Raw genomic sequence first — 27,620 nt, 5'->3', positions numbered from 1 at the left:
CTGTACACTTCAAATAGGATGAACTCCCTGACACCCAGAACCTCTGCTCTATTTTATTAACAATAAGCCCACTGGTATCAATGTACATATTTAACATTCTCAGTATTCTGTAAATCTTTTTTTTACAGCCACCGTTAAGTACAATTTGCATCAATCTTCCCCTCATCCTCCTGTTTCCCAATTGCCCAAAGAATCCAGCATACACCACGCATTACCCCAAACCAAGGGAATAAGCTGCATCTAATCAGCCGTACCAGTTCACACCTCTGCTTCAACTTACAGTTTCTTAAATTACGTTTGGACTTTTCTCCGGTCATCGAAGAGACTTTTCAACATGTAGACCTGGACAAAGGACACCACCAACATCACTCCCAGATTAACGGCGGACCAAAAATTCACTCTGCCCAAGTTGCCCTCCTGCAGGTTGCGATCTCGTGCCTCAAAGGCTCGGAGGACGGCCTGGATCTGCACGCTCTTGTCCAGCTTGTGGTTCATATTCCCAATCGCCTCCTGAGGAATGAGTGATGGACAGTCAGGGTGAATGTGAGCCATGAAAACCGTGGGCAGCAATCAATCTATTCTATTTAAATCCTTCCTAAATGGCAAAACACAAGGAGGACTTCAAGTGGTCACAAGAGGACAACAGACTGGATGGATTGTTAGGTGCCATATCAGTAAATCAGTTGAAAGGGTTTAGGAGAGATACCAGACAACGCATTGCATCGGACATATCACAAAGGTGGAGGACAAACTAGTAAAACAAACACAGGTATTAATTATGGTCTTTCTTTCTTTAGCCAGAGGGTAGAGAATCTGTGGAATTCATTGCCACATGCAGCTGTGGATGCTAAGTAATTGGGTGTGTTTACGATGGAGGTTGATAGGTTTTTGATCAGTCAAGTTGTGAAAGGTTACAGAGGGAAGGCAGAAGATTGGGGTTGAGAAGGAAATAGGTCAGCCACCAAGAAATGGTGGAGCAGACTCAATGGGCCGAAAGGCCTAATTCTGCTCCTACATCTTATGATCTAATTATGGTAAACATGAGATTCTGCGGATGCTAGAAATCCAGAGTAACACGCAAAAATTGCTGGAGGAACTTGTCAGGTCAGCAGCATCTACAGAGGGAAATTTTCAGAAGGCATTTCATAAGGTACCACATTGGAGATTGGTGGGTAAAATCAGAGCTCATGGCATTGGGGGGGGAAGACATTGACATGGATAGAAAACTGGTTGGCAGATAGAAAGCAAAGGGTAGCGGTGGATGGGTGTTTCTCGGAATGGCAGGTGGTGACTAGTGGGGTGCCACAGGGATCGGTATTGGGACCACAGCTGTTTACGATTTACGTCAATGATTTAGATGAAGGCATTGAGAATAACAGCAGCAAATTTGCTGATGATACTAAGCTGGGTGGCAGTGTGATATGTGATGAGGATGTTAGGAGAATTCAGGGTGACTTGGATAGGCTGGGTGAGTGGGCAGATACCTGGCAGATGACATTTAATGTGAATAAGTGTGAGATTATCCACTTTGGGAGTAAGAACAGGAAGGCAGATTATTATCTGAATGGTGTAGAGTTAGGTAAGGGAGAAATACAAAGAGATCTAGGAGTCCTTGTTCATCAGTCACTGAAGATGAATGAGCAAGTGCAGCAGGCAGTGAAGAAGGCTAATATAATGTTGGCCTTTATTACAATGGGAATTGAGTACAAGAGCAAGGAAATCCTCTTGCATTTGTACAGGGCCCTGGTGAGACCACACCTGGAGTATTGTGTACAGTTTTGGTCTCCAGGGCTAAGGAAGGACATCCTGGCTGTAGAGGAAGTGCAGCGTAGATTCACGAGGTTAATTCCTAGGATGTCTGGACTGTCTTACGCAGAGAGGTTAGAGAGACTGGGCTTGTACACGCTGGAATTAAGGAGATTGAGAGGGGATCTGATTGAAACATAAAAGATTATTAAGGGATTGGACAAGATAGAGGAAGGAAATATGTTCCAGATGCTGGGAGAGTCCAGTACCAGAGGGCATGGTTTGAGAATAAGGGGTAGGTCATTTAGGACAGAGTTAAGGAAAAACATCTCCCAGAGAGTTGTGGGGGTCTGGAATGCACTGCCTCGGAAGGTAGTAGAGGCCAATTCTCTGGATGCTTTCAAGAAGGAGTTAGATAGGTATCTTATGGATAGGGGAATCAAGGGATATGGGGACAAGGCAGGAACTGGGTATTGATAGTAGATGATCAGCCATGATCTCAAAATAGTGGTGCAGGCTCGAAGGGCCGAATGGTCTACTTCTGCACTTACTGTCTATTGAATAGTCAACATTTTAGCCTGGACGCTTCATCAGGACTGGAGAGAAAGGGGGCAAGAAGCCAGAATAAGAAGGTGGGTGGGGAGGGGGAAGGAGTGCAAGCTGCCAGTTGAGGGGGATTGAATAGTCCTTCACATGCATAACATCCTGAAAGGCGATTGTTATGTTGCATTGGTGAAGTGTGCTCTCCGTCATGCTCACTTTTGGCGGTTTTAAAACGTGTTTGCTCCAAAGCCGCCATGAGGTCTTGGTGCTATCAAAACTTAATGGACATCCATATTTCCTTGAAAATGGCATCACGGGTCGTAAAGAGAGTTTTTGACATACTGTTCTGTACAGATAAAAGCATTGAATGCATTAATTAGAATGTTGTGTTGGAAGTTGTAAATGACATTGGTGAGGCCTAATTTGGAGAATTCTGTACAGTTCTGGGCACTTACTTATAGGGAAGATATCAATAAGGTTGAAAGTACAGGGAAAATGTACAAGGATGTTGCTGGGACATGAGGACCTGACTTATAGGGAAAGATTAAATAGATTAGGACTTTATTCCTAGGAGAATGAGAGATTTGATAGAGGTATACAAAACTATGAGGGGCAGGTGTAGTTAGGGTAAATGCAAGCAGCCTTTTTCCACTAGGTGGATGAAACTAGAACAAGAAGTCACAGGTTAAACGTCTTCACTCGGAGTGGTGAGAGTGTGGAACGAGCTGCCAGCAGAAGCAATGGCTGCTGGTTTGATTTCAACACTCTTACAGAAATTTGGATAAGTACATGGATGAGAGGTTTAACTATGGTTCTATTGCAGGTCGATGGGACTAGGCAGAATAATAGCATCGTCCAGATGGGCTGAAGGGCCTGTTTATGTGCTGCAATGCTGTATGAGTTTAATGCTCACTCTGAATATGTATTCATCATCTTCCAATCACACAGGAATTGTGGAGCCTTTACTCCCAGCCTTGGCAGCACATCTGTCAGCTGACAGTTCCATGGATCATGTTGGACCGAAGACATGAAGGTTATTCTCCTTAGCACAAAGGGGATTTCATGCAGTGCAGGACAATGACTGGTTTAGATGGAGTAGTCTCCATTAGTAGATAGCATAGGATAGTTTATATATTCCTGCACACACTGCTCTAAATTTATTAACATACAGCACAGAATACACTCTTCTAGCCCCTGAGCTGTGCTGCCCAGCAATCACCCAATTTAATTCTAGCCTAATCACAGGACAATCTACAATGACCAATAAACCTACCAACTGGTATGTCTTTGTAATGTAGGAGGAAACCAGAGCACCTGCAGGAAACCCACACGGTCATGGGAACAACATACAAACTCCTTACAGGGAGTGGCGGGAATGGAACCCGGGTCGCTGGTACAGGCAGTCCTGGGGTTACGCACGAGTTCCGTTCCTGAGTCCGTATTTAATTTGGATTTGTACGTACATCAGAACAAGTACATCCGGTATTATTTAGCGTCAGTCAAACGTTTGTCTTAGTATATAGTATATATTTTACCTTTCTATCCATATAAAACACTTAAGAAACGTATATATTCCAAAAATGAAACCACTGCATTGCTTAGTAATAATTGTAGCTTTCATCGGGGCAGGGCCTTTCAAATGCTCCATTATTCTCACTTTATCCGTTATCCTTTAAAATTGTTCCGATTGTTGACCGACAGTAGCCTAACGCTTTTCTAATGACCGATGGTGTTTCACCTCTTCCCAAAAGCTTTATTATTTCCACTTTATTTTCAATCGTGACCGCTTCCCGTCAACGGAACAGAAACACCCAGGCGTTGGGTCCCGACCTCCGCCGGCTCCCGAGGTCCACTGGGTCCTAACGACCACCGCACTGAGACAGGCTGTGCTGGGTTCGCATATTTGATCATCCACAATATTCCGTGTGGGAACTTAAACTGGAGGTGGCAGTGGTTTTTTTTACGAGGTCGAGATGCGAGCTCGCTATCAACCTGGCACGGATGGTATGGGAGTCACTGGATCGACGTCTACCGGGCACGGAAACCTCCGTTCTCCAGCCCGGCGCTGATCTCACTGTGGCACCAGCCGACCGGAACGGTGGGGGGGGGGGGGCAGGGTGAATCTTACTAAGAAAATTTAAAGCCAAGTACAAAGTCAACGGCAAAGACTTAAAATGGCGGACGGCGTTCTCCTTCCTCAGTTCCTAAGTACGAGTTGTCCGTTAGTCAGACGTTCGTAACTCGGGGACTACCTGTACTGTAAAGCGTTGTGCTAACCACCATGCTAGCCCAACACTACTGTGCTGCCCTAATTAGGTCTCACCAACGTCGTATACAATGTCAACATAACATCCCAACTCCTGTACTCAGTAGTTTGATTTATGAAGGTCAATGCACCAAAAGCTCTCTTTACAGCCCTATCTATCTATGATGCCACTTTCAAAGAAATACTTAACATAAGGGGAAAAAGATTCAAGGGAGGTGTGAGAAAAGTCTTCTCTGATTAATTAGAGTAGACATGATTTGGATCTCAACGCTGAGCTTTCCAATGGGATTTGGATAGCTACTTGAAGAGCAAATTGCAGAGTTAGAGAAAAACAAGGACGTCTGATTACAGTACTTTAAAATAGCCTAGACTTGATCGAGCAAATAGCCTTTTGTTATAATTATTTGATTCTGCTTTTAACAGACACAGCTCTAGGTCAGTATTAAAGTATTCAGCTCTCCTCGGTGGGTAGGGTCTGAAAGTGATTCCAACTTACCTTGATATCGTCAATCTTAACATCCAGCAGCTCCTCGGGTTCTACAATCTCTGACCAGTCCTCCTGGACATCATCAAAAATTACCTCAAAGAAGATGACCTTCTCAGAAATGGTGCTGAAGGAATTGTCAAAGCAGATTTTATAATCCCCTTCCACTGTAGGTTCGATGCTATAAACCAAATATAGGAAACACTCAGCAAAAGATTTCACTGCTGGCCTGCCTTGGGTTCATCATTCCTAGCAAAGTGTTGTGACACATCTAAAGCAAACGGAACAGCCTGCTTCAATCACTGCCTCTGAAAGTGTGTACCCAGATAGCAATTCCACCTCGACACAAGAAGTCATTCGGGCAAATTCAGTCGAGGTTTCGAGAAAGAAGTAGAAGTTTTCTTCAAATGACTGAAGACTCAGTCAAGAATAGTGGAGTGATTTAAATGAAGAGAGATGATCAGAGAGACAATAGTGGACGAACATCAAGAAACAAGGATGGGATGGGTCCGCGGCAGGAATTAAATACAGTAAGAACTCTAAAAATGGAGGCATTAACAGACCACAGGTCTATGGTATTTGAAATGTAAACAGAAGTAGTTAAGCTCTCAGTAGGTCAGACAGAATCCATAGAACGAGAGAGATGCTATCTGGCCTGCTGAATACTGGAAGTCTGAAATAAAAGCAGAAAATGCTAGAACAATTTCTGCAGGTCAGATAACATCTCCCTCTATGGATTTTGCCTGACCTGCTGAGTTTAAACATGTCTGTTTTTCATTTCATATGTGATACAAATTTGCAGTAACCTCTTGAGGGCTGGATTATCTTTATGGAAAATAGTTCAATTTGTATAATAATGCATTGTATTTCAGTACTTATCCCACATTTCCAGAATCACTTCCAAACATGTAGTCTCCAGTTAATGTCCCATCAAATAGTCAAACGATAAATACTGCAAATCAGTTTTAGACTGGAGAAGCACAGGCATGGAAACAGTTTTATTGCTCTTAGTACCAGGCAATACTAAACTGCTTTTCTAGGGCTTCGGGCTCTGGACTCAGGATATGTCTACAGGGTTAGTTGACCTGCAACCCAGGGAAAAGGAATGAAGCTGGACTCCAGAAAATCAACAAAATTCAGCAGCTTTGTGAGTGAGTGCTGGGTGCCCTGCAGAGTCAGGCAGACAGCCATAGTTCATGACCAGCGATGCATGACATCACACACACAAAGCTGTCTGTATGATTAAACTCACGTGTGGACACCGTCAGACCTCCTGGATTCTCTGATCAGGTTTTCACCATTTGGGCCAAACACAGAGAAGTCAACGTCAAGGCCCGCTCCTCCAATCACCTGTAGGAAGATCACAAGGAAGGTTCAGCCACACCCAACCTGATGCTTCATCTTCACCCTTACAGCTTGGCAATGGAAGCAAGCCACTACTGAATGCCAATGACCCTTAGAGAGACACAAGAGAATGCAGCCTTGGAATCTGGGTCACACGAAATGTTCTGGAGAAACTCAGCAGGTCAGGCAGCGTCCATGCAGGAAAATGTAAAGTCGATGTTTCAGCTAGACTGCCCATTTCCCTCCACAGATGTCGAGTTCCCCCAGCACTTTTTGTGTTCTTGCCAAAGCCACCTAAGTTATTAACAAAGAGGCAGAACCAGAAGTGAACACAATGCAAAAGCTGAAACAAGAAACCACAATAGGTTAAACTGACGGAAATGACTTTGCCACTTAAGCTGAGGCCAGTATTTTACTCCAATCATGTGGCATTCGCTTAGTGCATCTTCTAGAATGAGACAACAAACACCAAGAGGGTATTGTCTCTGCCTAGGACTGGGAAATAGATCAGAAAAGGAGCAAATGTGCGAACGTCTCTGTTTGCTACTCATCTGGGCAAGCTCATATAACTCTGGTCTGCCCACCTGTCTATGACTTTACAGAAAGCCAGTTTTTTTTAGTGGTGAAAGGCGGTAGGATCTGCGCATTTTCGTGTTTCAATCACAAGTTAATGCACACTCAGCAGGTGATTATGGAAGCAAGTGGTATGTTCCCTGTTACTAGGATTAGAAATATCTTCCTCTAATTAATAATATAGGGTGCTGGTGAGACCATGCCTGCAACATTGTGAACATGTATGGCTTCCCTACCCAAACAGAGATATACTTTAGATAGAGGGAATGTAGCAAATGATACAAAGAGATAAAATTCCTGTTCTTGTTGAGTAGTTTCTCACTATTGGCGTAGCTACAACCGGAGATACAGTCACCTATAAAGGGACCCACTGTCCAGGATAGTTCTGAAGAGCTCCTTCACCCCAACAGGGTAGTAGAGCACACAACACAGAATGGTGCAGCACAAGGCAGGCTCTTCAGCCCTCAGTGTCATGTCAAACTAATTAAATTAGCAATCAAACGTGCAACTAAAGGAATCCCTTCTTTCTGCACAATGTCCACATCCACCATTTCCTGCACATTCACGTATCAGGCCAGGTGACAGAAGCTAGTGTAGGGGGGGGCACTTTGCATCTCGTGATCACAATGCCCGCGGGGTTTCAAAGTAAATATGCCAAAAGATCAGCAGGTTGAGAAAGGCAAATTCTTATGGCATCCGAAAGGAGTGGAGTGGGTCAGGCTGTTTTCTGGCAATGGTGCACTTGCTAAGTGGGAGGTCTTCAAAAGTGGAATTTTGAGAATGCAAAGTTTGTATGTGCCTGTCAGAATAAAAGGTGAAGACAACAGGTAGAGGAAACCTTGATTTTCAAGCGATATTGAGGCCCTAATTAAGAAAAAGAAAGGAGGTGCATAAAAGAGACAGGCAGGTAGGAACAAATGAGGTGCTTATGGAGTATAAGAAATGTAAGAGAAGGCTTAAAGAAATCAGGAGGGCTGAAAGAAGGCATGAGATTGCCCCAGCAGACATGGTGAAGGAGAATCCTAAGGGATTCTACAGATCTGTTAAGGGCAAAAGGATTAACGGACAAAGCTGGTCCACTGGAAGATCAGAACGGTAATCCGTGCGTGGAGCCGAAGAGATGGGCGTGATCTTAAATGGATTCTTTTGCATCTGTATTCACTCAGGAGATGGACACAGAGTCTATAGAAGTGAGGCAAAGGAGCATCAACTTCATGGACTCTATACAGATGATAGAGGAGGAGGTGTTTGCTGTCCTGAGGCAAATCAGAGTGGATAAATCCCCAGGGCCTGACAAGGTGTTCCCTCAGACCCAACAGGAGGCAAGTGCAGAAATTACTGGGGCTTGAGCAGAGATATTTAAATCACAGAAACGTAGAAGACCTACAGAACAATACAGGCCCTTCGGCCCACAAGCGTGCTGAACATGTCCCTAACTTAGAAATTACAAGGCTTCCATGTAGCCCTCTATTTTTCTAAGCTCCATGTACCTGTCCAAGAGTCTCTTAAACGACCCCATTGTATCCGCCTCCACCACCGCTGCCGGCAGCCCATTCCACGCACTCATCACTTTTTGCTTAAAAATAAACTTACCCCTGACAACTCCTCCGTGCCTACTTCCAAGCACCTTAAAACTGTGCCCTCTCGAGCTAGCCATTTCAGCTCTGGGAAAAAGCCTCTGACTATCCACACAGTAAATGACTCTCATCATCTAATACATCTCTATCAGGTCACCTTTCCTGAGGTGACTAGAACTGAGCACAGTACTCCGTGGGGTCTGACCAGGGTCCTGTGTAGTTGTAACATTATCTCTCAGCTCTTGAACTCAAACCCAGGGTTGATGAAGGCCAATGCACCATATACAGCTTTGAGTGTCCTATGGAATCAGACCCCAAGATCCCTCTGATCCTCCAGACTGCCAAGAGTCTTACCATTAATTCTGCCATCATATTTGACCTACCAAAATGAACCACTTCACACTTATCTGGGTTGAACTCCATCTGCCACTTTTCAGCCTAGTTTTGCATCCTATCGATGTCCCGCTGTAACCTCTGACAGCCCTCCACACTATCCACAACACACCCAACCTTTGTGTCATCAGCAAATTTACTAACCCATTCCTCCACTTCCTTATCCAGGTCATTTGTACAAATCACAAAGAGAAGAAGTCCCAGAACAGATCCCTGAGGCACTCCACTGGTCACCAAGCTCCATGCAGAATATGACCCGTCTACAACCACTCCTTGCTTTCTGTGGGCAAGCCAGTTTGGGATCAACAAAGCAAAGTCCTCTTGGATCCCATGCCTCCTTACTTTCTCAATAAGCTTTACATGGGGTACCTTATCAAATGCCTTGCTGAAATCCATATAACTACATCTACTGCTCTACTTTCATCAATGTGTTTGGTCACATCCTCAAAAAATTCAATCAGGCTCGTAAGACACGACCTGCCTTTGACAAAGCCATGCTGACTATTCCTAATCATATTATGCCTCTCCAGATGTTCATAAATCCTGCCTCTCAGGATCTTCTCCATCAACTTACCAACCACTGAAGTCAGACTCACTGGTCTATAATTTCCTGGGCTATCTCTACTCCCTTTCTTGAGTAATGGAACAACATCCGAAATCCTCCAATCCTCCAGAACCTCTCCTGTCCCCATTGATGATGCAAAGATCATCGCCAGAGGACTTGCAATCTCCCCCCTCACCTCCCACAGTAGCCTGGGGTACATCTCATCTGGTCCCGGTGACTTATGCAATTTGATGCTTTCCAAAAGCTCCTACACATCATCTTTCTTAATGTCCATATGCTCAAGCTTTTCAGTCCACTGTTCCCTATGATCACCAAGGTCCTTTTCCGCAATGAATACTTTGCTTCAGTGTTCACTAAGTACCTCTGCTTTCTCTTCTGGTTTCAAACACACTTTTCCACTGTCACACTTGATTGGTCCTATTCTCTCACGTCTTATCCTCTTGCTCTTCACATCCTGCTCACCCAAGGCCTTCTCACAGCCCCTTCTAACTCTCCTAATTTCATTCTTAAGCTCCTTCCTGCTTGCCTTATAATTTTCTAGATCCCTATCATTACTTAGTTTTTTGAACCTTTCGTAAGCTTTTCTTTTCTTCTTGACTAGATTTTCAACAGTCTTTGTACACCATAGTTCCTGTACCCTACCATCCTTTCCCTGTCTCATTGGAATGTACCTGCGCAGAACACCACACAAATATCCCCTGAACATTTGCAACATTTCTTCCATACATTTCCCTGAGAACATCTGTTCCCAATTTATGCTTCCAAGTTCCTGCCTGATAGCCTCATATTTCCCCTTACTCCAGTTAAACGCTTTCCTAACTTGTCTGTTCCCATCCCTCTCCAATGCTATGGTAAAGGAGATAGAATTGTGAACACTATCTCCAAAATGCTCTCCCCCTGACACCTGACCAGGTTCATTTCCCAATACCAGATGAAATACAGCCTCTTCTTTTGTAGGCTTACCTACATATTGTGTCAGGAAACCTTCTTGAACACACCTAACAAACTCCACCCCATCTAAACCTCTTGCTCTAGGGAAATGCCAATCAGCATTGGGGAAATTAAAATCTCCCATCATGACAACCCTGTTATTATTGCACCATTCCCAAATCTGTCTCCCTATCTGCTCCTCGATGTCCCTGTTACTGTTGGGTGGTCTATAAAAAACACCCAGTAGAGTTATTGAACCCTCCCTATTTTTAACTTCCACCCACAGAGACTCAGTAGACAATCCCTCCGTGACTTCCTCCTTTTCTGCAGCCGTGACACTATCTCTGATCAGCAGTGCCACGCCCCCCACCTCTTTTGCCTCATCTTCAACAACAGAGGATTGCAGGATAGTACAGGTTTGCCTCATTACTGGAGGCCTGTGACAAGTGGTGTGCTGCTGGGATCGGTGCTGGGTCCATTGCTGTTTGTCATCTATATCAACAATCTGGATGATAATGTGGTTAACTGGATTACCAACTTTATGGATGACACCAAGACTGGGGGGTGTAGAGGACAGTGAGGAAGGCTATCATGGCTTGCAGAGATATCTGGACCGGCTGGAAAAATGAGCTGAAAAGTGGCAGATGGAATTTAATGCAGACAAGTGCGAGGTGTTGGACTTCGGTAGGACCAGTCAGGGTCGGTCTTACACAGTGAACGGTCGGGCACTGAGGAGTGCGGTAGAACAAAGGGATCTGGGAATACAGGTCCATAATTCATTGAAAATGGTGTCACAGGTAATTGGGTTATAAAGAAAGTTTTCAACAGATTGGCTTTCACTAATCTAAGTACTGAGTACAGGAGATAGGATGTTATGTTGAAGTTGTAAAAGACATTCATGAGGTCTAATTTGGAGTATTGAGTGCAGTTTTGGTCACCTACCTGTAGAAAAGATGTAAATAAGGTTGAAAAACTACAGGCAAAATTTACAAGGATGGTGCTGGGTCTGGAAGACCTGAGTTATAGGGAAATACTGAATAGGTTAAGGCTTTATTCTTTGGAACATAGAAGATTGTGACATTTGATAGAGGTATTCAAAATTATAAGGGGTATAGATAGGGTAAATGCAAGCAGGCTTTTTCCACTGAGGTTGGGTGGGTCTACAACCAGAGGTCATGGGTTAAGGGTGAAAGATGTAAAGGTTAAGGGGAACATGAAGGTCCTAATTGTGTGGAACAAGCTTCCCACACCAGTGATGCGTGCGAGCTCGATTTCGATACGTGAGAGAAGACAGGCACATGGATGGTAGGGGTATGGAGGGCTATGGTCCTGGTGCAGGTCGACTGGATCAGGCAGTTGAAATGGTTTGGCACACAGATGGGCCAAAGCGCCTGTTTCTGAGCTGTACTTTTCTATAACTCTATCAAAGATCCTCTTAACCACTTCTCTCACATCTATCTCCACCACAACCCTCTGCATCACATCTGAGCACCCAGCACTTTCTGTGTAAAAACACAGCTCCGTAATCTCCTTTGAACTTAAACCCTCTCACCTTCAATGCATGCCCTCTGGTGTTCGACATTTCAATACTGGGTAAAAGACACTGAATCGTAAACACAAAATACTCTGCAGATGCTGGGGTCAAAGCCACACACACAACACGCCGGAGGAACTCAGCAGGTCGGGCAGCATCCGTGGAAACAAACAGTCAACGTTTCGGGCTGAGGCCCTTCGTCAGAACTGAAGAGGGAGGGGGCAGGAGCCCTATAAAAAAGGTGGGGGGAGAGTGGGAAGGAGAAGGCTGGTAGGTGCCAGGTGAAAAACCAGTAAGAGGAAAGATCAAGGGGTGGGGGAGGGGATAGGCAGGAAAGGTGAAGGAGGAATGTAAGGGGAAAGCCTATGTAGTAGAAAGAGGCGGAACCATGAGGGAGGTGATAGGCAGCTGGAGGAGGAGGCAGAGTGAAACTGGGATGGGGGAAGGAAGAGGGAGGGAATTACTGGAAGTTGGAGAATTCAATGTTAATTCCCAGGGGCTGGAGACTACCCAGATGGTAGATGAGGTGTTGCTCCTCCAACCTGAGTTTGGCCTCATCATGGCAGTAGAGGAGGCCATGTATGGACATATCCGAATGGGAATGTGAAGCAGAGTTGAAGTGGGTGGCAACCGGGAGGTCCTGTCTGTTGTGGCCGACAGAGTGCTACACCTGTTCCTACACCTCCTCTCTTACCACCATTCATTCCAGGTGAGGCAACACGTCACTTGTGAGTCTGCTGGGATCATCTATTGCATCCGGTGCGACCTCCTCTACATCAGTGCGAACCGACTCAGAATTCTCTGCCCATATCTGCAATTGAAATATATCCTGAAAAAGCATCTAGTGCTTTCCTGGTGTAAACTGTTCCCGGGCTTCCAGCCAGGTCCAGGTATCGATTATAACCGATGTTTCGATGACAATTCTGCCATCTTCATCAGGGTCATGTCTAGTCCGGGAGTATATATACAGTCGGCCCTCCTTATCCGTGGGATCCACGTGCGTGGATTCAACCAACCGCGTATCGGGAAAACCTGAAAGTTCTCTCTCCAGCATTCGTTGTTGGAGCATTGTTCGCCTCGCGTCTTGTGTTGTGAGCGAGAGGAAGGAGTTTACGACTAGTAAGGGATGGCTGGCTGGCTGTGTGAAGCGCTACAGCCTCAAGAACTTAAAGATCACGGGAGAATCGGGATCGGCTGATGCCGAGGCAGCATCAGCGTTCCCAGAAGAGCTACGATGGTTGCGTCTGTACTGAACATGTACAGCCTTTTTAAGATTATGGGCTCAGAGCATGACATTGACAAGTGTGAATTCTTTAAACCAAGCATTACCTACTATGGTCACACAAATGATGCACAAGATTACACAAATATGCTTGGAAAATTTGAGCAGTGGTAGATGCCCCAAGGCCAAAAGGATGTATTTCGATTGAGGTCCTTGTCAGGATTTGTCAATTACTGTAACATGTTCCTGACAAACATGGCTACTCTGCTCCAGCCCTTGAACTCAGATTTTGGAGAAAAGGCAGTGGACAAAGCAGGATTTGGTAGCTTTCCAAAAGGCCAAAGAAATATAGAAACATAGAAAACCTACAGCACAATACAGGCCCTTCGGCCCACAAAGCTGCGCTGAACATGTCCCTACCTTAGAACTACCTAGGCTAGTGGTCGCCAACCTGTCGATCGTGATCAACTGGTCGATCTTTGAGACTTTCCCAGTAGATCCCAAAACAGAAAAATAAATACACAAACACTGTTGAGAGATTGTTTCCCGGTTGCGGGGTTTTAGTTTCATCCTTTCTGCCCAGTGCGCATGCGTGTAGCTCCCCCGCACTAAACAGGGTAATTCAGAGGTCCCCAACCACCGGGCCGCGAGGAAACGATATGAGTCAGCTGCACCTTTCCTCATTCCCTGTCATGCCCACTGTTGAGCTTGAACCCAGGCGCGGTCATCAGTCACCCAAACGCAGTGATACCCTTGCGCCAGGGATCACTGGCCACCCCTCGCGGCCGGCGGGAAGTGCCGATGCTACAGGCCTGGGGTGTGGGCAGATGGGCGCCACCTCTAAACCTGTTCACCACACCGAATGTTCGTGGGGAAGCCGGTGCTAAAATATTCGCAGACGACCCAATTCGGGCTCAGGGTTCCGTAAGTATCAGAGCAGCTACCGCACTGCAGTCTACTGAAACAAACTTCTGTCGGCCGGTAGATCCTACAAGGGGGGTGGGCGCGCCCTGTCGCACTCCTCGCTCGGTCGGTCGCTCTCTCTGGACTGCGACCGCCGCGGCCCCGGCACGGGGACCTCCGGCCCTGACCTTGTCCTCTCACCCCACCCGCGACCAGCCACACCTGGCCAAGGTGTCTGACGGTGGGCGGGCGGGAGGCTGGAGTTTGGGCCGGGAGGCTGTCCAATGAGGCAATGAAGCCCTCAAAACTGCTTCAGTACCGAGTCCAAGCACCCTGCACATAAAGACAAACCCACTGACTTCTTTCAGCGGAAAAAAACTTCAGCAATCGGGACAGAAGCTAAGTGCCGAGAGCCGCGGAAACTAAATTGCGGAATAGACTGGACATAAGGAACCTGCTTCGAGTATCGCTGTATTCCCGTCGTGTTTAACACCCCCCACCCCCCGTCGGCCAGTCAGCAAGAATCTTATCAATATTAAACCGATCCATGGTGCAAAACAGGGCGGGTACCCCTGGTGTTTATACACTATTTCTACTTCCAGGTTGCGGGGTTTTACTTCTGGTCTTTTCTGCCCTGGTGCGCATGCATGTAACTAATTGATCTGGAGTCGATCTTACCCGTCACTAAGGCTGAGGTAGGGGATCCTGGGCTTAAAAAGGTTGGTGACCACTAACCTAGGCTTTACCCATAGCCCTCTATTTTTCTAAGCTCCATGTAGCCATCCAGGAATCTCTTAAAAGACCCTATTGTTTCCGTCTCTACCACCACCGCCAGCAGCCCATTCCACACACTCTCCACTCTCCGCATAAAAAACTTACCCCTGACATCTCCTCTGTACCTACTTCCAAGCACCTTAAAACTATGCCCTCTTGTGGCAACCTCTGACTATCCACAGGATCAATGCCTCTCATTATCTTGTACACCACTATCAAATCACCTCTCATCTTCTGTTGCTCCAGGGAGAAAAGGTCGAGTTCACTCAACGTATTCTCATAAGGCATGCTCCCCAATCCAGGCAACATTCTTGTAAATCTCCTCTGCATCCTTTCTATGGTTTCCACGTCCTTCCTATAGAGAGGTGACCAGAAATGAGCAGAGTACTCCAAGTGGGGTCTGATTAAGGTCCAACTAGGGTCCTATGTAGGTGCAACATTACATCTTGGCACTTAACTCAATCCCATGATTGATGAAGGCCAGTGAATCGTATGCCTTCTTAACCAGAGTCAACCTGCGTCGCAGCTTTATGTGTCCTATGGACTCGGACCCCAAGATTCCTCTGAACCTCCACATTGTTAAGTGTCTTACCATTAATACTATGTTCTGCCATCATATTTGACCTACCAAAATGAACCACTTCACACTTAGCTGGGGTTGAACTCCATCTGCCACTTCTCAGCCCAGTTTTGCATCCTATCAATGTCCCGTTGTAACCTCCGACAGCCCTCCACACTATCCACAACACACCTAACCTTTGTGTCATCAGCAAATTTACTAACCCATCCCTCCACTTCCTCATCCAGGTCATTTATAAAAGTCACAAAGAGTAGGGGTCCCAGAACAGATCCTTGAGGCACACCACTGGTCACCGACCTCCATGCAGAATATGACCCATCTACAACCACTCTTTGCCTTCTGTGGGCAAGCCAGTTCTGGATCCACAAAGCAATGTCTCTTTGGATCCCATGCCTCCTTACTTTCTCAATAAGCCTTGCATGGGGTACCTTGTCAAATACCTTGCTGAAATCCATATACACTACATCCACGACTCTACCTTCATCAATGTGTTTAAGTCACATCCTCAAAACATTCAATCTGGCTCGTAAGGCATGACCTGCCCTTGACAAAGCCATACTGACTATTCCTAATCATATTATGCCTCTCCAAATGTTCATAAATCCTGCCTCTCAGGAGCTTCTCCATCAGCTGAAGTAAGACTCACTGGTCTATAATTTCCTGGGCTATCTCTACTCCCTTTCTTGAATAAGGGAACAACATCCACAATCTTCCAATCTTCTGGAACATCTCCTGTCCTCATTGATGATGCAATGATCATTACCAGAGGCTCAGCAATCTCCTCCCTTGCTTCCTACAATAGCCTGGGGTACATCCTATCCAGTCCTGGCGACTTATCCAACTTGATGCTTTCCAAAAACTCCAGCACATCCTCTTTCTTAATATCTACATTCTCAAGCTTTTCAGTCCACTGCAAGTCATCCCTACAATCACCAAGATCCTTTTCTGTAGTGAATACTGAAGCAAAGTATTCATTAAGTACCTCCGCTACTTCCTCCAGTACCATACACAATTTTCCACTGTCACACTTGATTGGTCTTATTCTCTCACGTCTAATCCTCTTGCTCTTCACTTACTTGTAGAATGCCTTGGGGTTTTCCTTAATCCTGTCCACCAAGGCCTTCTCATGGCCCCTTCCAGCTCTCCTGATTTCCTTCTTAAGCTGCTTCCTGCTTGCCTTATAATCTTCTAGATTCATATCATTTCCTAGTTTTTTGAACCTTTCGTAAGCTCTTCTTTTCTTCTTGACCAGATTTACACCAGCCTTTGTACACCACGGATCTTGTACCCTACCATCCTTTCCCTGTCTCATTGGAACGTACCTACTCAGAACCCCACACAAATATACCCTGAACATTTGCCACATTTCTTCCATATGTTTTCCTGAGGACATCTGATTCCAGTTTATGCTTCCAAGTTCCTGCCTGATATCTTCATATTTCCCCTTACTCCAATTAAACGTTTCCCTAACTTGTCTGTTCCTATCCCTTTCCAATGCTATGGTAAAGGAGATAGAACTGTGATCACTATCTCCAAAATGCTCTCCCACTGAGAGATCTGACACCTGACCAGGTTCATTTCCCAATCGCAGATCAAGTACAGCCTCTCCTCTTGTAGGCTTATCTACATATTGTGTCAGGAAACCATCCTGAACCATCCACCCCATCTAAACCCTTTACTCTCGGGAGATGCTAATCAATATTTGGGAAATTAAAATCTCCCAACACAACAACCCTGTTGTTATTACGCCTTTGCAGAATCTGTCTCCCTATTTGTTCCTCGATGTCCCTGTTACGATTGGGTGGTCTACAAAAAACACCCAGTTGAGTTATGGACCCCTTCCTATTCCTATCTTCCACCCACAGAGACTCCATAGACAACCCCTCCATGACTTCCTCCTTTTCTGCAGCCGTGACACTATCTCTGATCAACAGTGCCACGCCCCTACTTCTCTTTCCTCCCTCCCTCTCCTTTCTGAAACATCTAAAACCCGGTATTTGAGGTAACCAATCCTGCCCCTGAGCCATCCAAGTCTCTGTAATGGCCTCAACATCATAGCTCCAAGTGCTGATCCATACTCTAAGCTCATCCGCTTTGTTCATGATACTCCTCACATTAAAATAGGCACATCTCAAACCATCGGACTGAGTGCGTCCCTTCTCTATCACCTGCCTTTTGCACAAATGGTGATGTCAGACACTACGTTCACACATTACACGAAGCTTGCCTGTGACAGCTCACCTATGCAGTCATGTCACGTGTTATGAGTGACAGAAGCAAACACCCTACAGCCTTTGCATCATGTTCCCTTATAGAGACAGTTACATGCGTTCCACAAACAGCAGTAGCATAAATTCAGAGACAGGCTCTGTTTCTTGGAAGACACAATTACGAGACCGAATTCAGGAGAACAACTAATCATGGAAATTCTGACAGACTGTCCCTTTAAAAAGGAAATATCTGAAAAATTTACAAAAGAAGACACTTCTCTTGGCATATTCTCTGCAATGCAAGTTGGAAGTCTCACATACTAAGGAAACTTTATAAATATATAAAGCAGAATTAAAATATTAAATATTTAAATATCAGGAGAGATATTCCAAAAGGAAAAGCAGATAAGATCCCACACTGTCTTAAGTCTACATGGCAACCCAAAATGGTTGGAATGTGCAACAGAAATTCCAGTCCCCATTTTTTACCAACAATAACAGTCACCATCATGCCTCTTTTTACTTGGATTAACTATGTGAAAATTAATTCAACCCCGGAGAGTCTCCATGAGGATATAAGACGATTGTGCACAACTCCCTACAGAACGTGCCCCTGATGGGGGTCGCCTTATGTGGGGATTGAGAGTAGTTGTAATATCCAAGCTGAAAGCTAAAGTGTTGGAGGAGCTACATGCCAGTAATCTTGGCGTGTAAAGTGAAAGCGTTGACTTGAAGCTTTATCTGGTGGCCTGGGATAGATCGGCAGATCGAGCAGCTTGCCATGCACCGTTCGAGACCTAACTCATCCAGAAGGTGCCAGGATCAATGCTTCTCCATCCCCGGGAATGGCCTGCATTGCCGAGGATTCACGTGGATTTTGCCAGACTATTCATGGGCACAAATTTGTTGGTAGTAGTGGATGCAGCTACAAAGTGGCCAGAAGTGTTCCCAACAGTCTCCACTACAGCCTTGCTTTATGTATTGAGAAGCTCCTTCACAAGGACTGGTCGGTGACAATTCACCACCGTTTGTTGGGGAACAGTTTCAGTCGTTCCTGAAAATGAACGGTTTAAGACACATTACATCTCATATTATATCAAACTGAGGGCTTCTCAAACAAGGTGGTTCAATGTTTCACTCCTGGACAAGCAGTCCTGGTGAGGAACTACAGAGGTGATCAAAAGTGGGTAATTGACAAGGCTTTTTCCGCTGAGGTTAGGGGAGAAAAAAACCCAGAGGACATGGGTGAAGGGGGAAAAGTTTAAAGGGAACATTGGGGGGGGGCTTCTTCACACAGAGAGTGGTGGGAGTGTGGAATGAGCTGCCAGATGAAGTGGTGAATGCGGGATCACTTTTAACATTTGAGAAAAACTTGGACGGGTACATGGATGAGAGGTGAATGGAGGGATATGGTCCAGGTGCAGGTCAGTGGGACTAGGCAGAGAAATGGTTCAGCACAGCCAAGAAGGGCCAAAGGGCCTGTTTCTGTGCTGTAATGTTCTGTGGTTAAGGACAGAACTAGACCACTCTCCTACACAGTGGAGATTGTGTCCGATGTCATCTGGAGATGACACATTGAACGGATGAGGAGAGCAGAGGCGATTGTTGGAGAAGTAAGGTGCCCAAAGCTGTCAAAACCACCTTCTGCAGTCTCAGAGTCAACTCCTGCAACCACCATGGAGGGGGCCCCAGAACCTGAGATTGTTGTCACAGCCACAAGTCCCACCTGCCAAGCAGAGTGACTCCCTTGTCAGGAAAGATGTTATTCTACAAGAGTAAGAAATCCTCCACAGCCATTAAATCTTCAGGCTGAATGGGACAATTTAAAATTGACTATACAGTAACTGTATTATATTGTACACTGTGTATACAGCGCCTATAAAACTTATTCATCCTTCCCCACGGAGGTTTTCATGTTTTATTGTTTTACAACATTGTATCACAGTGGATTTAATTTGGCTTTTCTGTCACTGATCAAGAGAAAAAGACTCTTTCGTCTCGAAGTGAAAACAGATCTCTACAAAGTGGTCTAAATTAATTACAAATATAAAACACAAAATATCTGGTTGCAGAAGTATTCAACCCCCTTTAACATGACACACCAAATCATCACTGGTGCAGCCAATTGGTTTTAGAAGTCACAAAATTAGTTAAATGGAGATCTGTGTGCAGTCAAGGTGTTTCAATTGATTGTAGTAAAAATACACCTGTATTCTCGGCAACAACTACACCATGAAGACAACACTCCAAGCAACTCCGTAAAAATGTTATTGAAAAGCACAAGAGATGAATACAAGAAAATTTCCATGTCACTGAATTTCCCTTGGTGTACAGTTAAGTTAATCATTAAGAAATGGAAAGAATACGGCACAGCCTAGAGCAGGTTGTCCTCAAAAACTGATTGACCGTGCAAGGGGACTAGTGAGGGAGGCCACCAAGAGACCTATGACAACTCTGGAGGAGTTACAAGCTTCAGTGTCTGAGAAGGGAGAGACACCCATACAACTATTGCCCGGGTGCTTCACCTGTCACGGCTTTATGGGGGAGAGGCAAAGAGAAAGCCACTGCTGAGAAAACTCAGCTAGAGTTTGCCTTAAGGCATGTGGGAGACTCTGAAGTCAGCTCGAAGAAGGTTCTATGGTCTGATGAAACCAAAATTGAGTGTTTTGGCCATCATACTAAACGCTAAGTTTGACAATAGACAATAGGTGCAGAAGTAGACCATTTGGCCCCTCAGTCTGCATGGCTGATCATTCACTATCAATACCCAGTCCCTGCCTTGTCCCCATATCCCTTGATTCCCCTATCCATCAGATATCTATCTAGCTCCTTCTTGAAAGCATCCAGAGAATTGGTCTCCACCGTCTTCCGAGGCAGTGCATTCCACACCTCCACAACTCTCTGGGAGAAGAAGCTCTTCCTCAACTCTGTTTTAAATAACTGACCTCTTATTCTCAATCCATGCCCTCGTACTGGACTCTCCCAACATCTGGAACATATTTCCTGCCTCAATCCTATCAAATCCTTTAATTATCTTAAATGTTTCAATCAGATCCCCTCTCAATCTCCTCAATTCCAGCGTGTACAAGCCCAATCTCTCCAATCTCTCTGCGTAAGACAGCCCTGCCACCCCAGGAATCAACCTAGTGAATCTACACTGCTCTTCCTCAATTGCCAGAATGTCCTTCCTTAAACCTGAAGACCAAAACTGTACACAATATTCCAGGTGTGGTCTCACCAGGGCCCTGTACAAATGCAAAAGGACATCCTTGCTCTTGTACTCAATTCCCCTTGTAATAAAGGCCAACATTCCATTTGCCCTCTTCACTGATTTACACTGTTTGGTGTAAATCAAACACCATACATCATCAAAAACACACCATCTCTACCGTGAAGCACGGTGGTGACTGCATCATGCTGTGGGGATGCTTCACTGAAGCAGGCCCTGGAAGGCTTGTGAAGGTAGAGGGTAAAATGAATGCAGCGAAATACAGGGAAATCCTGGTGCAGTCTGCAACAGAACTGCGACTTGGGAGTAGATTTGTTTTCCAGCAAGACAATGACCCCAAGCACAAAGCCAAAGCTACACAACAAAATTAATGTCCTGGGGTGGCCAAGTCAGAGTCCAGACTACAATTCAACTGAGAATTTGTGGCTGGACTTGAAAAGGGCTGTTCACTCATGATCCCCATGCAGTTTGACAGAGTGTCAGCAGTTTTGTATTGAAGAATGTGGAAAAGTTATGTTAATAAACAAAACGCTTAATCATACAATATATTTACAAAATTACTGAAAGATTAAGCATGTCCAGATGTGCAAAGCTGAAGACCTATCCACACAGACTCAAGGCTGTAATTGCTGCCAAAGATGCATCTTCTAAATCCTGACTTGGAGGGGGTGAATACTTATGCAATCAATTACTTTGTGTTTCATTTTTGTAATTAATTTAGAACACTTTGTACAGATCAGTTGACACAAAAGAGTCCTTTTCTGTTAATCAGTGTCAAAAAAAGCTGAATTAAGTCCACTGTGATTCAATGTTGTAAAACAATCAAAGATGAAGATTTCCAAGTGAGTTAATACTTTTTATAGGCACCGTATATGTGTGAATATATATATATATATAGATGACTAGAGGGCAACATGTTGCATATTTCAGTCGAAGCATTTTATATTGAGTTGGAGTTTATAACTAAGCAGTGAGTTTAATCTTCCAGTAATTTTGTAAATATATTGTTTGATTAAGCATTTTATTTGTTTACATAATTTATTATGGGTTATATGTAAAAGTATATGAATGGCATATGTCTTATGCCACCACGTGATATGTGGGCAAATACTAAAAAGAAACTAATCACTCACATCCTGGCTCCTGTGTTTTTTTCTCAGTTAGTTTTTGAGGTAATAACCTCAAAACATAACAACAGACACCAAGAATCCCAGTACAGATCCCTGTGGTACACCATTAGTTACAGACCTCCAGCCAGACTAATTCCCATTGACCCTTTGTCTTTTTACGGACAAGCCATCGAGATCCATGTAGACAACATCCACAGCTGTACTTTCACCAATCACCTTCATCACCTCCTGCAAAAACTCAATGCAGTTAGTAAGACACAACTTGGCCTGCACCATGCCATGCTGGCTGACTCTACTTAGGCTGTGGGTTTCCAAATGTTCATAAGTCCAATCCCTAAGAATCTTTCAAATTCTCTGCTCAAGAAGAGTGTGAGGCTCAGTTGCTTTGCTTTTTCAAGAGGGCTGAGCAGTAGCGTAGTGGTTTTACAATTCCAGCCATCCATGTTCAATTCCCATTGCTGCCTGTAAGGAGTTTGTACATTCTCCCCGTGAACGCGCGGGTTTCCTTCTAGTGCTCCAGTGTCCTCCCACATTCTAAAGGCGTAACGGCTGGCAAGTTAGCAACTTTAATTTCTGGGTGTTACTATTTCGAGGACCTGCCCTGGACCAGCTTGTAAATGCATTGCAAAGAAAGAACGGCAGCGTCTCTACTCCTTTTGGAGTCTGTGGAGATTCGACATGGCATTCAAAACTTTGACAAACCTCTATAGATATGTATTGGAGAGTGTATTGACCGGCATCACAGCCTGGTTTGGAAATACCAATGCAACTGAATAGAAAACTCTACAAAACGTAGTGGATTCAGACCAGTGCATCACGGGCAAAGTCCTCCCAACCACTGAGAACATCTACATGAATATCTACAGTAGGAAAGCAGCATCCATCGTCAGAGATCTCCACCACCCAGGTCACGCTCTCTTTTCACTGCAGCCATCAGGTAGAAGGCACAGGTGAGCCTCAGGACTCGCACCACCAGGTTCAAGAGCAGTTACTACCCCTCAGCCATCAGGCTCTTGAACAAAAGGGGTAACTACACTCACTTGCCCACCCATTGAGACGTTCCCACAACCAATGATCTCACTTTCAGGACTCTATCTCATCACCTCATGTTCTCGTTATTTATTGCTATTTATTTACGTTTGCATTTGCACAGTTTGTTGTCTTCTATGCTTTCTTGATCCCTCATAGATTCTGTTTAGTTACTATTCTATAGATTTGCTGAGTATGCCCGCAGGAAAATGAATCGTAGGGTTATATATGGTGACATGTATATACTTCGATAATAAAACTTACCTTGAACTAGAATTTGATACATTCAGCAACAGGAAAGTGGATAAGACTCTTATTAGATTATGTCACTGTACTCCAGCCTCCCTCCTTTCTGACTTGTTGCTTTCTTCACTGTCTGTAGGTAAGTTACAAATTGACGTGTTGAATTACAGCCAGTCTGATTACTGTCTCTGGACCTTACCAAATTGAATGCTCCCTGTTGTGAAGCCCTCAATCTTTTGCAATGACTGTGAATAGACCTCTTGCCACCCAGCACCTCCCAGCACCTCCCCCCCCCCCCCCCCCCCCGAACAGCCACTGTTCCTCCGATATTTACTTTCTGCAGTTTATGTACCAGCACTCAGGCCCTTTTGCACACAATAATTTCTTTTTTTTTAATTAGTTTTTTTATACATTTTCTACATAACTACAGATTAAAAAAACCCCAGATCCAAATGAAGAACATTGATACAGTGCAAAAATAAGCATACAATAACAATCTGATACAGAGAAAGATAATTGAAAAAGCACCCAAATTGAAGACAAGTAAAATTAGTGTCCTCCCCCAAGCCCCACAACACAAAACAAAAAAAGGAAACTCCAGACCACCCACAACACAATATAGAGAATATAAATCAGGACAATCAAACCCCCAAACTGTGAATACACTTAGCAGCAGAAGATATTAATGCCTACTACCAATAGAAAAAGGAGCTGAAAGCAAGGGACCGAAAAAAAACCTTAGTTAGGAGGAAGGTTATCAAAGTACTCAATAAAAGGTCCCCAGACCTTATGGAACTTTTAAGTCCGAATTAAGAATTGAATAATGAATTTTTTCAAGGTCCAAGCAGGCCATAATATCATTAAGCCATTGAGCTTGCATGGGCGGGGCAACATCTCTCCATCTAAGGAGGATTAAATGTCTAGCCAGGAGAGAGGCAAATGATAATATTTGACACTTAGACGAACTCAGACGTAAATCTGTCTCACCCCAGAAACCGAACAGAGCAATTAAAGGGTTTGGTTCTAGGAGGTGATTCAGAATATACGATAATGTTATAAAGACATCTTTCCAAAATTTCTCCAAGCTAGGACATAACCAGTACATATGAATGAGAGAGGCTTCGCCCCTTTTGCATTTATCACAAAGTGGACTGATGTTAGGGTAAAATCGAGATAGTTTAGATTTAGACATATGGGCTCTATGAACAATCTTAAACTGTAAGAGGCAATGGCGAGCACAAAGAGAGGTTGTATTAACCGATTTGAGAATCGAGTCCCAAGTCTCATCAGATAAGGAGGTATTTAAATCCTGCTCCCATGCCATTTTAATTTTATCCACAGGGGCATGTCGTAAGGCTGCTAATTTGTCTTGAATACTTGATATTAAACCTTTACTTAGTGGATTAATGGAAAGAAAAAAGTCCATAACATTTTTCTCAGGCATTTCAGGGAAGTTAGGAATTAAAGGAACAATAAAGTGTCTCATTTGGAGATACCTAAAAAAATGAGCATTGGGCAAATTGAACTTAACAGAGAGCTGTTGGAAAGAAGCAGAGCGATTATCAATAAAACAATCTTCAAAATGTCTAATGCCCTTCCTATACCAATCATGGAATGCTGAGTCATACGTAGTGGGTAGAAAAAGGTGATTATGTACGACAGGGCTGGAAACAGAAAAACCATGGAAACCATAACATTTTCTAAACTGAGCCCAAATACGCAAAGTGTGTCTAACAAGAGGATTAACTATTAATCTGGACAAACTACTAGGGAGTACATAGCCAAGAAGTGCAGAGATAGATAGTTCTTTAGTGGAGCTCAGCTCCATTGCCACTCAATTAGGGCACGGGTTGGCCATGGAAAAAAGACCAAAAGGTAGCTCAACGTATATTGGCTGCCCAATAATATAAATGAAAGTTAGGTAAAGCCATGCCACCCTCTTTTTTAGGTTTTTGGAGATAGACTTTATTAATTCTAGAGCGCTTATTCTTCCACAGATATGACAAAATAATAGAGTCTAAGGAATCGAAAAAAGATTTCGGAATAAAAATTGGGTTTGATTGAAATAAGTATAAAAGTTTAGGGAGAACATACATTTTAACAACATTAATATGACCTACCAAAGACATAGATAGAGGTGACCATTGTACCAGACTCTGTTTTATATTATATGCAAGATTGGCAAAATTTTCACGAAAGAGATCTTTAAACTTCCTTGTGACTGTAATCCCAAGATAGGTGAATTGATTGTGGACTACTTTAAAAGGGAGATCATGAAATGTTAATTCTTGTGCTTCTTTATTAATTGGGAAAAGTTCGCTCTTATGTAAATTAAGTTTATAGCCAGAGATCTGGCTAGACTGGTCAAGAAGTGAAAACATTGGAGGTAAGGATGTAGGCGGATTTGAAAGAAAAAGTAATAAGTCATCAGCATAAAGAGAAACTTTATGCTCAACACCCCCTCTCCAAATCCCGGTCAATTCAGGACAATTTCGAAATGCGCACACAGTAATTTCCATGTCTAAATAATCCACTGGAGTACTTTACAAAGTAGAAGATATGGCAATGTACCGCTGCCGCAAAGAGAACAGATTTCACAACATATGCTGGTGATATTAAACCTGATTCTGAGTTGGCTGGATCAGTGCAGATGAAGGGAGGGTCTTAACTCAAAACGTTGACAGTTCATCTCTCTGCTCAGATTGAGCTTCGCCACCCAGTTTGTCCAGCGTTTGTTTTTAGAACACAGACAGAAAGCAAAAACTGGGAGTAAACATGTTGTTTTGGGCTATGACCAGTGAATGAGCCCCAGCCCAGACATGCATAATCTCCATTGAAGATCAGTTGTGGGGACAATACTAATTTGGATAGGATTGCGAATATGAACGAGGATGTAAAGAACCTACCTGCAAGGGGATGGTTAAATGGGCAGGAACATGGCAGATAGAATGTTATCATCATCATTAGGTGCCACGTTATACCCTTCTAGACTGTGTGCTTAGGTGGCTAAGCCAATGGCAGTGCCATCCTCAAGTTTGCCAACAAGACCACTGTTGTTGAACAACTCACAGATGGCGATGAATTAGTTTAGTTGATACCTGGTTGAGTGGTGAGGCAAGAACAACCAGTCACACAACAGTGTCAACACTAAAGAGCTGATTATTGACTTCAGGAAAGGAACGGAGGGTGAACACGTGCGGGGAGGCTGGAGTTTCAGAGATAAAGAGCCCTCGCCATCATCACTACGTGCCACGTTGTATGACGAGGACAATCGCAGCCTATGACCAAGGATTTGTCCGTGGCAAGTTTCTCCACAGAAAGTGGTTTGACCTTGCCTTCTTCAGGGCGAGTGACGCCAGCCATTTCAAGTCAAGTCAAGTCAAGTCAACTTTTATTGTCATTTCGACCATAACTGCTGGTACAGTGCATAGTAAAAATGAGACAACGTTTTTCAGGGCCATGGTGTTACATGACACAGTACAAAAAACTAGACTGAACTACGTAAAAAAAAACAACACAGAGAAAGCTACACTAGACTACAGACCTACACTGGACTGCACAAAGTGCACAAAAACAGTGCAGGCATTACAATAAATAATAAACAGGACAGTAGGGCAAAGTGTCAGTCCAGGCCTCGGGTATTGAGGAGTCTGATAGCTTGGGGGAAGAAACTGTTATGTAGTCTGGTCGTGAGAGCCCGAATGCTTTCGGAATCTGGGAAAAGGCAGAAAATGCAGGAGGGCATTTCAGAGATTGTCAGTGGTTGCGTAACCTGGACCGGTGATATGAGGGATCACGCTCTCAATGAAAAAACATCAACCATTAAGGATCAAGACAGAGATTTCATAGAAATATCTCAATCTTTAATGGTGTTGAAGCTTAGGAATTCCCTGCTCTGGGACGCTTGAGGGTCGCTGAGTTAAATCAGAACTAAGATCGATATATTCCCGTACATTAAGGGAATCAATGGATACGGGGACAGTGCGGGAAAATGGAGGCGAGGTAGAGGATCAGCTATGAACGATACTGAATAGGGAGCAGCTTCCAAGAGCCCAGCAGCCTAACGGTACGAATGCAGTCCCACCTGGTACTCGAGCTCCATGGTATTGTTGTGGGCAGCGCTTTGGTAGAAGCACTCCTCTCTCCCGGGCGGAAGCACGAAGGTAAACTCCGAGTCCGAGGGCTGGCCGAAAGTCGCCGCAGCGCCAGGCCAGTGGGACAGCAGGGTGAGCAGGAGCAGTGGCCCGCCAGCCCCGATCCCCGGCCTCCGCATCCATCCGGCGCCGAGCTCCATGACCCAGGCTCTGTAACTTCCACACACAGAAAAAAACTTCTCACTTCCGCA

The 27,620-nt window shown here is 44.5% G+C and overlaps 1 protein-coding gene across 1 annotated transcript; it reads right to left on the bottom strand.

Moving 5' to 3' along the window:
* Window positions 1-26: 26 nt before the first annotated feature.
* LOC132406480 (transmembrane emp24 domain-containing protein 1-like) lies at window positions 27-27,620 on the bottom strand. The gene is made up of 4 exons (XM_059992217.1): window positions 27,360-27,620; window positions 6,292-6,389; window positions 5,052-5,220; window positions 27-510 (listed from the first exon to the last, which is right to left on the bottom strand). Exons 1-4 carry the CDS (start codon window positions 27,567-27,569, stop codon window positions 292-294), a joined length of 696 nt encoding a protein of 231 aa, XP_059848200.1. The 5' UTR covers window positions 27,570-27,620; the 3' UTR covers window positions 27-291.

This window comes from Hypanus sabinus, chromosome 16 (genome assembly GCF_030144855.1).
Source record: "Hypanus sabinus isolate sHypSab1 chromosome 16, sHypSab1.hap1, whole genome shotgun sequence".
NCBI lineage: Eukaryota > Metazoa > Chordata > Chondrichthyes > Myliobatiformes > Dasyatidae > Hypanus > Hypanus sabinus.
The sequence above is the reverse complement of the archived record's forward strand: the minus strand, read 5'-3'. Positions and strand labels throughout refer to the sequence as shown.

What these genes read in the sequence shown, in the direction of transcription:
- LOC132406480 (XM_059992217.1), bottom strand. Translation starts at nt 27,569, where the DNA reads ATGGAGCTCGGCGCCGGATGGATGCGGAGGCCGGGGATCGGGGCTGGC. An exon ending in AGGTCTGACGGTGTCCACAC is followed by an intron (nt 5,221 to 6,291) that starts GTGAGTTTAATC and finishes TTTGGTTTATAG; the next exon opens with CATCGAACCTACAGTGGAAG. An exon ending in TTAAGATTGACGATATCAAG is followed by an intron (nt 511 to 5,051) that starts GTAAGTTGGAAT and finishes CTCATTCCTCAG; the next exon opens with GAGGCGATTGGGAATATGAA.